Source organism: Chrysochloris asiatica, unplaced genomic scaffold, assembly GCF_000296735.1.
Source record: "Chrysochloris asiatica unplaced genomic scaffold, ChrAsi1.0 scaffold00102, whole genome shotgun sequence".
Taxonomy (NCBI): Eukaryota; Metazoa; Chordata; class Mammalia; order Afrosoricida; family Chrysochloridae; genus Chrysochloris; species Chrysochloris asiatica.
Genome location: NW_006408620.1, coordinates 289,979 through 300,733, shown reverse-complemented (window position 1 = coordinate 300,733; position 10,755 = coordinate 289,979). Strand labels below are relative to the sequence as shown.

Below are 10,755 nucleotides of genomic sequence, written 5' to 3'. Positions count from 1 at the left end.
AGGGCTTAGCTCACAGCTTCATTGCTGTTTTTCCCTCACTTCCCCTTATTAGTGACGAATGTGGTCACACTTGTCTTTTCCTTGCAGAGGTGTTGTAGTTTCCTATAGATTTTAGAAATTAGTCCCTTCTCTGATATGTTATCGCAACAGCTTTTTCCCATTGTGGGGTCCCTTTTTACTCTTTTGGTTAAATCCTTTGATGCACATAAGTTTCTTATTTTTAGAATGTCCCAATCATTTATTTTGTTTTTGTAATTTTCACAATGTTTGGTAGTCTGTGTGTGCCCTAGATTGTTGTTGTTGTTAGGTGCCAGACCCCTTAAATTTGTGCCTATTTTTTCATTGATGACCTTTATAATTCTGGGATTCACATTAAGGTCTTTAATCCATGCTGAGTTAGTTGTTTTTTGTATGTGGTGTGAGGTAAAGGTCTTGTTTCAATCTTTTCCATATTGATTTCCAGTTCTGCCAGTACCATCCGTTGAAGAGACTATCTCCTTCCTCCCCATTCAATGTACTTTGGCCCTTTGTCAAAGATCAGTTGGTATATGTGGATGGGTTAATTTCTGGATTCTTGATTCTGTTCCATTTATCTATGTATCTTTACCAGGCTGTTTTGACCACTGTAGCCATGTAGTAAATTTTGAAATAAGAGAGTGAGAGGTTTCCAACTTGTTCTTCTTCTTAAGCAGTGCTTTGCTTAACCTGGGTCTCTTTCCTTTCCACATAAAGTTTGTAAAAAAAAAAAAAATTTTTTTTCCCCATCTCTTTAAAGAATGTTGTTGGAATCTGGATTGGGATTGCATTATATGTGTAAATTGCTTTGGGCAGTATTGACATTTTCACAATGTTAAGTCTTCCTATCCAGGAGCACGGTACATTGTTTTGATCATAGACTAACCTCCCAGATTCTCTGAGATTGTTCTTATAGTTTTGTTCTGTTATCGACTCTTCCTTCAGTTGATTTAGGTCTGGAAGGTGCTGCCACGTATGTCAATCTCTGGTTGTTGTCTGTTCTTGTTGGTTCTTAGTCCACACAGCTCCCTTTAGAATGTTTTGTAGCACAGGGTTGGCTTTGGACAAAATCCCTTTAGCTTCTGTTTATCCTGGAATGTTTTGATTACACTGTCATGTTTGATTGACAGCTTTGCTGGATAAAGGATTCTTGGTTGGCAGTTTTTTTTCTTTCAGGCTTTTATATATGTCTCCCCATTGCCTTCTTGCTTGTATGGTTTCTGCTGAGAGATCTGAGCTTAATCTGACTTGCTTGCCTTTGTATGTAACACTTCTGTTTTCCCTAGCTGTTTTCAGGAGTGTCTCCTTATCTTTGATTTTGGAGAGCTTGATTATGATATGTCTCGGTGATTTTCTTTTGAGGTCTAGCCTTCCTGCGGTTCTTTGAGCTTCTTGAATGCTTATCTTTTCACTTTTCAGGATGTTACAGAAATTTTCTCCCAGCAGTTCTTCAACTATTTCATCTGTGGACTTGGGTGATTCTTTTTGTTCTGGAATGCCAATAATTCTTAAATTATTCCTCTTCATGTTGTCCAACATGAATCTTAGACCTTCTTCAGATTTTTTTATCCTTTTTTCTGTTTGCTCTTCTATCTTAGTGGTATTGAGAAATTGTTCCAGATTACTGGTTCTGCCTTCCATCTTTTCTATTCTACTCCTTTGCCCTTTCAGTGTATTGTCTAATTCTGTTATTTTGTTATTGATCATTTGGACCTCTTTCTGTAGGTTTTAAATTGTTTCCAATGCTATATCTATCTTATTTGACTGTTCCTGCAGTGCTTTTCTGACTTCTTCCTCATTTTTCTCAACTCCATTGAAAAGTGTTTTGAAACACTTTGTAAGCATTTTTCTGAATTCCTTCCTTCTCAGGCATTTCCAAGGCCTGCCCTCCTTCCAGAATGTAGTCCAGCTCTACCTCTAGGTCATTTGTCTCAGACATTTTATCTTGTTTCTGGACGTGTGCTGATAAGGTCATCTGCTTTTGCTTCTTGGACATGTTTAATGTTTATATGTGGTCTTAATACTTGAGTATGTGTTTTGGTATTTTTTTATGCTTTCTGATTGCTTCCAGGAAGATGTGATCAGGATGTGTGCTTCCCTTTTCACGCTTCTTATTGCTTAACTCAGAGTAACTTTCCTTTCACACGTGTTGTCTGCCTCCCTAGTATATGGCAGTTGGTATTGGTTCTTGTCTGGGTTTTGGTGTTTTATAGAGTGTGATTGTAGCTTGACTATATGGCAGCAGTTGCTGACTCTTCTTGGGTAACATAAGGAGAGAAAGAGTCCCCCAAACGTAGAAGGGAATGCATAAAACAGAAAAAGCAAAAAAAAACCCCCCAAAAAACAAGGAAAATTCTCTAATAGTCTATAATCACAGAAAAGGGAGAGGGAGAGAAGAAAAATCTGTAGCTTAATATGTTATTGTTAAGTGCTGTCTAGTCGATTCCGACCCCATAGCGACCCTGTACAGGGTTTCCAAGGCTGTAAATCTTTACGGAAGCAGAAAGCCTCATCTTTCTCCTGCAGAACAGCTGGTAGTTTCGAACTGCTGACCTTAAGGTTCGCAACCTGATTTGTAACCACTACGCTACCAGAGCTCCCTAGCCTAATATGAGTATGACTTTAATGTCCTCTTTCAGCTTCTTACCTTCAAAGCTGCCTGAGAAACTTCAAGATGCCACTGTTGGTTGTTTATGTTATACTTCAAGGTATAATTTCATTTTCGGCCTGTTTTGTTTTTAAATTCTCTTTCCCTTTCCACGCCCCTTGTTCTGGCTTTTCTGTATTAAAAACAAAACAAAACACAGTTCAGTGCTGGCTCTTAGGCTGAGAGTATCTGTCCGCATGCGTGGCAGAAGAACCCACCAGTGGTATGGGTGGGGGTTGTCCACTCGCTCAGGCACCCCCTCTAGTCACCAGAATGGAGGTACGCAAACAGTGGGGGGCCAATGAACAGATAGCAAAAAAAAAAAAAAAAAATCAGAACAAAGCACAACCAACAAAGTGTATTGTTCACATTTGCTCTGAAGTCCCAGTGGCATTTTTTCATGGTGTGTCTGTTCTCCCACTTGGTCTCACCCAAGTTGTCGGCTCTGGGTCACCAAGCTCGATAGATTCAAAAGTATGCGATTTCTTACTTTTGCTACCAGTTCTATAGCTATAAGCCTTCAAACCTTTTAAATACTCCTATCTCTGTGGTTCCAAGTTTTGGAGCTCTGCCCTGAACCTGCTTTGCCTGGTATTCTGTGGTATTGCTGACGGAGACCCTCACTGAACCTCTACGCTAGCTACCATCAAGCCCCGCTTCTCAGTGGTTTAATCTTATTAATCCTTTCAAAGAACCAGCTCGTCCTGTTCTTCCTATAGTTTTTCTGTTTTCTATGTCATTTATTTCTGCTCTAGTATTTATTTTTTTTGTTGACTGTAGGGCTGCTTTGCTAGTCTGTTTCTAGTTGCTGAAGATGTTGTGTGAACATGTTGATTTTGGTTCTTTCCTTTTTTGGGATGTGTGTATTTATTGCAATAAATTGTCCTCTCAGCACTGCTTTTGCCATGCCCCAAAGATTCTGGTATGTTGTGTTTTCATTCTCATTTGTTTCTAGGAACTTAGTGAATTGACTACTACCCAGTAGCTTTTATTAAGCACGGTCTTACATTTGACTTTATTTCTTTGGTCTTCCTTTTGTTGATTTCTAAAATTATAGCATTGTGGGCAGGCCCATCCGTTTTTTGTTGTTTTTCAGACTGTCAGTTTTATATTCAACAAATTCATACACATTTCATCTCATTGACCATAAGTCCCTCAATGTACCATCACTCATCCCACTTCCTCTCCATTTCCTGGTTTCATTCCTCCTTTTTTTCTCTCTAACCCTTCTGTACTTTGCCCTTGGATAAATGCTGTCCTTTTGATCTTGAATGGTTTATTCTAAGGTGTGTGCACCTCACTAGTGTTATTGTTCCCATTTAACTAAACCTACAGCCACTGAGTTGATTCCAGATGATGAGAACCCTGTATACGGTTTCCAAGGCTTAAATCTTCACAGGTGCAGAAAGCCTCATTTGTCTTCCTCAGAGAGGCTGGTGGGTTTGAAATGCTGACCTTGTGGCCAGCAGTCTAGTGCTTACCCTACAGTGCCCACCAGGGCGCCTATAAGGCTGTCTGTTGTTTGGTGGGAAACTGAGCCAGTGGAGTGAGTTCAGTTTCAGACCTAAAAGGTGACTAAAGGCCAAAGTCTCGGAGGTTCCACAGGTCTCTATCTGATCCGTGAGCCTGGTCTTTTATGATTTTGAGTTGTATTCCACATTTCCTTCCACTTTATTCAGAACCTTCTAACACGATCCCTTTCCAGAGCAGACGGTAGTGTAGCCAGGCACCATCTAGGTCTTCTGGTCTTCGAGTTGTGGAGACTGATGGTGAATAGAGTTCATTAGTCTTTGGGACACATTGCTTCCAAGCCTTTTCTGTTTCCGCGCTCGTCTTTCCTTTAGGCAGGGAGAGAACAATACTTGCACCTCAGATGGCCATTAAAGAGCCTGTAACATCCCAGTTGATACTCACCAAGGCAGTATGTAGAACACTGTCTTTGTGGAATCTGTTATGCTTTCTGACCTTGGTATTCCTGAGATTTGAGTCCCCAGGTCTAGTGACACATTCGCTCAATATTTGGTTTTATCTAAGGAGTTTTTATAACTTTGTCCCTATATGCTCTACCATATTCATGGATCTATTTGTAGCAAAGGTAAATTTGATACTGACTTTTGGTACACATAAATCTTATCTTTCTGAAGATTAGGGTGGTTGGGGTAGAGGAACAACAAATAATAGGAGACATTCTTTAATGAACAACTGTCTAAAATTCCTATGGGCATAATGTTGCTGTTAAGTGTCATCGAGTTGATTCTGACCCATAGCGATCCTGTATAGGGTTTCCAAGGAGCAGCTGGTGAGCTTGAACCACCAACCTTGCAGTTCAAATGACTTTGCAATCTGACGCATTAGGCCACAGCGTCACACCAGGACTCTAAAGGTACACAGCTTGCTGTATTTCCACATTGTTGTTGTTGTTAAGTGCCATTCAGTCGATTCGACCCATAGCAATCCTGTGTAGGGTTTCCAAGGAGCAGCTGGTGAGCTTGAACCACCGACCTTGCAGTTCAAACGACTTTGCAGTCTGACGCATTAGCCCACAACGCCACACCAGTAACAAAACACATGATACATTCCAAGTTGAATGCATGCCATGGACCTTGCTCGTGGTCAGGAACCAACATCATGTGCTTGGTAAGCCCCAGGTGTCCACTTCCTTCTCAATGCATCCATCGTCCGACATCAGATTGGAAGTACCTCCCAAGGTCAGGTCACTTGAAGAAGGGACTCAAAATGGATGAGCAGTCTGTTCAGAAATTTGTCTCTACAGAGAATGCTCAGTTAATGGGAGTTACAGAAAAATAACAAGACAGAGATGGAGTGTAAGAATGGGAGGAGGGAACCTTAAGCAAATTGAATTTTAAGACATGGTGAAAATTGGCTTTATAGGTAACATAGATAAAATGCAATTAGTAAGTATAGGGAGTACTTTGTGGGGGACAAAGAAAAATGTTTGCTTTTTTGGAGTTAAATCGAAGTCAATTCACAGTAGAGACAGGTGCAATGTTTACAAGCAAGGAGCTGGTTACTGATGAACTGAGTGAACAATTCTATCAAGGGAAAAGCTTTGGGAAGCCACTCCTGGCACCCCATATTCCTGTCTACTCACTAGACAGCCCCCTCTATATGTGCTGCAGGGATAGACCCGGCATGTAGAGAAATGCTCTTCATGAAAAGGCAGGGGTATCATCAGAACAACCATCTGGACTTCTTCCTCAGTTTGCTCCAATTTATCATTCATGTATTTCAACCCAGGAGAAGAGGAGCCTTGGGAAGGGTCTGAAAGCATTCCAGTAATTGTTTCTGACCTAGGCACCAGACCCGTAGGGACTGAATTGTTGGGAGTCAGCGGTTAGGAGTCAGTGCATATCTGTGTGGAAAAGATAGGAGTGTCAGCGCTGGGAAGACCGGGGCAGACCATGGAATGAACGTTCTCTGAGGGACAGTCGGTCAGGGGCACCTGGTGCTTGGATCCTGCTCCTTTTCAAACATCTACAACGGTCCTGATGTGACGCAGTAGGATAAGCACTGGAATGCTAACCATAAGGCTGGAAGTTCAAACCCACCTGCCACTTCTTGGACATTTTATATATACAGGGTCACCAGGAGTCAGAACCAACTTGTGGGCACTTTTGTGGGCACTTAACACCACCACCACAATGAAAATTAGGGGCCCAGTGAAGTCTCATCCACAATTGTATGTGGCTAAATGATAGCTCACATGTACCCATGTGTGCCACAAACACCTTGTTGAAATGACTCGAACTCAGCATGGTGACTTTATGTACAACAGAACAAAACGTCACCACCCTCATGGTATGTTTGCGTACAAACCCACACACACTCCACAGTTTTGCCTCCAAGAATCATAAAGTTTTCATATAAACCACAGAATATATTTAATTCAAATTAAACATGAGACTAGAATAATGTTCAGTCCTTCTCAAGTAGCATTACACTGATGCTGCTTTTTTAAAAAGAACAGTACATTTCATTCTCCATTCTGGCAATCCGACAAGGCACGAGTCACATCCAGTTTGCTGAGGGTGATGGGTCCAGCGCTCACCAGCAACACTCAGGGCCTTGAGGGGGCCAGGGAAGACAAGAGACCATACTCAGTACAAAGGGATTCGGCAGCAAGTCTGAAGGAGAGAAACCTCCCTCCTAAGATCTAAGAATGAAAAGTCCAAGCAGCAGGCAGTAGGTGACTTGTACAATGACTGACTTTTATTAAATAGGTAGCTAACGCACTGCTTTGTACTCGTTCCAAACTGCTGATGGTGCTGTCTGCGTACACACACATCTCCACAGGAATACTCTTACCCCTCTAGGCGTTTCTGTATTGAATTTTTGGCATGATTTCTCTCCCATTTAAAGAAAGCCAGCTTCTTCTACATTACAGGTCATGCAGCTCCCAGTGTCCGCCTGGCTCTCTCCTCGGGCTGTGCCAAAGGCCACGTCCAGCACCAGCCTCTTAAAGCCTTCTCCTCCCCCCTCTGAAAGCTTCTCCCTGTTGGGTCTGCAGAGTTACAGCTTGGCCTGCCCGGCTCCACTCCCCAGGGTGGATGAGATCAAGGCTGGAAGGCGGCTTTCTTCATAGGGCAGTGCTTTCTGTGTCATTGTCCATGTCCAGCAGGATGCGGCCGGGCACGTCCTTGCTTGCCAAGTCTGAATGCAGTTCAGGAAAGATGCTGCGAAGTGGTTCTGAAGCCCTAGAATGGGTATCTGGACAAAAACACGAGGAGACATGGTATCAGTGAGTAGCACCCGAGAGACCACCTGAGGCTGGACTGAGCAAAGAGAGGCTGGAGCATTGGTGGTTCAGCCCCCGCGCACACACGAGCCCTTAGTAGAGGCGCCATCAGGCCTTAAAGTCAGAGGCAAGCCTTTGAGAGCCCGGAGGGAGCCAGGGGCAGAGCTACCTCAGGATGGAAGGCGCTCTGTGAGTCCCCGCAGCCCCAGAGCAGTGTGGCACTGGGCAGCACAGAGGAGATGCAAACATCAAAGGACCTGCTCTCTTTGGGGAAAGGAAATCTCATTCTTACCAATTCCTCCAAGGTACTACTAGAAACCTCCTGACCACATCTGGGCTGCAGGAGGAAAGAACCTCTTCTCAGAGGCTGGTGCCTTTCTGCCAGTTACAACTTCGGTACCCTCACTAGTGACATGTGAGTTGTCTTGTAGGATGTTAATAGGGGCATCTCTAGTCTCTATCCATCAGATGCCAACGACGCCTCCCTATCCCCAGTGTGACAACCAACAATGTTTCTAGAGGTTGCCAAATCTCCAGGAGCACAATCACCCCTGGGGGACAATTAATGGGGCAGACTAGCAAATCTCCTGCAAACACTGATGTTTTCTGCGTGCCCTCCCCCCACAATATGTGTGCCTCCAGTTCCTTTTCCCTGTCTTACTGTGTTAGCTGGAAAGCCTTCAGCTGGTTCTGCCCCATGCTCACAAAAGGCCCCTTCACCATTCACAGCCTCCACCCAGTGAGGCTGGCTTACGTGCCTGCTCATGTGAAAGGCTGGCTGGGTCTCAGAACGCTTCCTCATGGGACAAGCATTCACTAAGCACATGCCAGGCACCTTTTTGCCTGCTGAGGCAACAGGCACAGCCTTCAAGAAGCCCAAGGCCAAGTGGGGCAACAGGCCCTACCCCTCATTCCGGCAGACTGTGCTGTTCGCTAGTGTTGGGAGTACAGGAGTCATGCATGTAGTTTGTGAGATATTTTAGGTGTCGTGTAAACATAAAGTAGATGTATTGGTTGTCGTTTTACTTGGCCAGGTTAGTCTTGATCGGGAGCAGGGAGGAAATTAGGGGAGGAGGTGGGCGTGTTGGGGAATTTCCCTGTTATGCTTCTGGGCTGCTTATCTCACAGAGGATGGGGATGGAGAATTTGGCAGTGCCTATGGGCTGGCATTGGTTACATAGCAACTCAGTGTCGCTGAACTAGTCATGAAAACCGTTCAATCGGCAAGTGGCATGGATATATTTTACCATGATGGAGAGGGGGAGCTGTTTTTGTGTACATGTTGTGCAAAGTCACACAATGTGCTTACTGGGGGCGGCTTTCAACACGGCTTCTAGCTGTGTGCACGGCTGGCACAGCTAGCAAATGCCAGCGCACTTCCGGGCGGCTCAGTGCCTGCACTGTTCCTGCCTTCGCCCCCTCCCCCAACAGCTCAGAGAGGCGCGCTATCACTACTGATGGTGCCCAGGAGCTGACACCTGATATCCCACCAGATTTCTTCCCATGCACCCCCTCTCAGTGCAGTTTCCTGAAGTTTTTGGCATATGAATTCACCTACTCCTCTAACCCCTATAAGTAATTACAGTAATTCACCATGATTATAGTGAAACTCTGGCACAGGGAAGTTTAATGCTAATACCGGGGGGGAGGGGGTGCAGTCACATGTTCAACAACCAGTGCAGCATGGATCCTATGGATCCTGCCAACACCACCTGGCCAATTATGAGCCCATCCTGACCAGTGCAGACAGGCACCGTGTCCAGCCACCTCACCTCACTTGGGCATTAGACGCCAAGATTCCTTTTCAATAATGAGACGTGTGGTTTATGGATGGTGAGGAGTTCTTGGTGCTGCAAAGGCCGGAGAAGTGCTCTAATGTGACTTCTAAAGGGGCTTTTTATTAAGTACTGTCAAGTCAGTTCTGACTCATGGTAACCCTGTGTGGGGTTTCAAAGGAGCAGTTGGAGTTTGAACTGCTGACCTTGTGGTTCAAACTACCCTTGCAGTCCGGTAGTGGGTGATGAGTAGGGAGAGGGGGAACAGGGCAGAGGCAAACAGAGGTTTACACGAAGTGCTTTCATCCCAATGCTTGTGAGGCCACTGTATCTTCTCCCTAGACTTTCTCCTCCTTCCGGAACATGCGACTAGATGGCGCTACATGAGCCGTTTCCTTCCTTCTCAGCAATCTGCCCCTCTGTCACTAACTTCTCCTCAGCCCTTCCTTCCTACTTGGGCTTCCTGTGAACAACCAGGGTCAGCAAAGTAGGAAACCACTTGGCACCAGCTTTTGACTTTGAAGCCCTTCCAGGCTGCCACTTTCTCAAACACTGGTTTCTAGATTTACCCAGCAGCCCTGGTAACACAGTGGCCAAGTGCTTGGCTGCGAACTGAAAGGTTGGCAATGTGTATTGTATCCACCAGTGGCTCTGTGCGAGAAAGCCGTGGAAGCTGGCTTCTGAAAAGATTACCTCTTGGAAACTCAGGGGTGGTGGTGCAGGTGGTTCTCCTTCACCCTATATGGTGGTCATTAGGAGTAAGCATCGAATTGACAGCAGCAGGGTTTGAAGGAATCAAGGGTCAGACCATCTGGGTTTTATGGAACTTGTAAAACCAAGTGACTAGCATGGGCTGTCACCAAAGGTAGCTTGTGTGCAGAGCAGAAGGTGTTTTAGAACTGTTCTCATCAGAACAGACACTGACTGGGGACAGGGGCGGCCTCGGTCTTGTTCACACCTACTCCTTCCTCACTTAAAACAGTGCGATCCACTACCTGAGGGCTTGGGGCATTAATGATGTGCATGTGGCCGTGAGGAGCCTAAGGTGTCAGGTGACAGTAATGCTGGCTGTGATGCTTCGGCGCCTGTGTCATCTTGGCTGGGTCGTGACTCTCAGTGGGTCAGTGGGGCAGGCAGTTATGTGATGTGGTCACCCCTATTTTGTGCATAACCACCTAGCCTTTGGAACCTAACCATGTAGAGAAGTGAAGAGTGGGTGTCTATCCCCAGTACCTATCAGAGCAACAGGGGCATAGCCGATGCTCAATGTTTTGTGGTAGCTGTCAGACGGATGGACGGATGAAAGAGTCTTTACCCAGCTTCCCAACCTTCCCTTCCATTAGCCCTCAACAGAGAAGCAACTGTGCCTCAAGAGCAATGTGGTTGCAAGAAATCCACTAACGCCTCCCTCTACCCCCACCACTATTCTAACCCAACAACACACATGGTGGGGCCAGCCCGTGCCTCCTCTCACTCCGAGTCTACAAGAAACCATGGACTGACAGAAGTTCCTGGGGAATGCAAACAGTCACGCGATCAGCTACTAACTGAAAGATTGGAAG

General features: G+C 45.1%; 1 protein-coding gene across 2 annotated transcripts in view; it reads right to left on the bottom strand.

Annotated features, from left to right (window-relative positions):
* Positions 1 to 7,158: 7,158 nt before the first annotated feature.
* The window catches only part of ARHGAP17 (Rho GTPase activating protein 17), a 120,201-nt gene continuing 116,604 nt past the window's right edge, over positions 7,159 to 10,755 (bottom strand). The window contains exon 20 of one of the 2 annotated variants that reach the window (XM_006867184.1): positions 7,159 to 7,390. In XM_006867184.1, coding sequence (XP_006867246.1) covers positions 7,260 to 7,390 — 131 coding nt within the window. In that variant the 3' untranslated portion in view covers positions 7,159 to 7,259. The remainder of the gene's footprint in view (positions 7,391 to 10,755) is intronic. The other variant, XM_006867185.1, reaches the window with a different exon arrangement.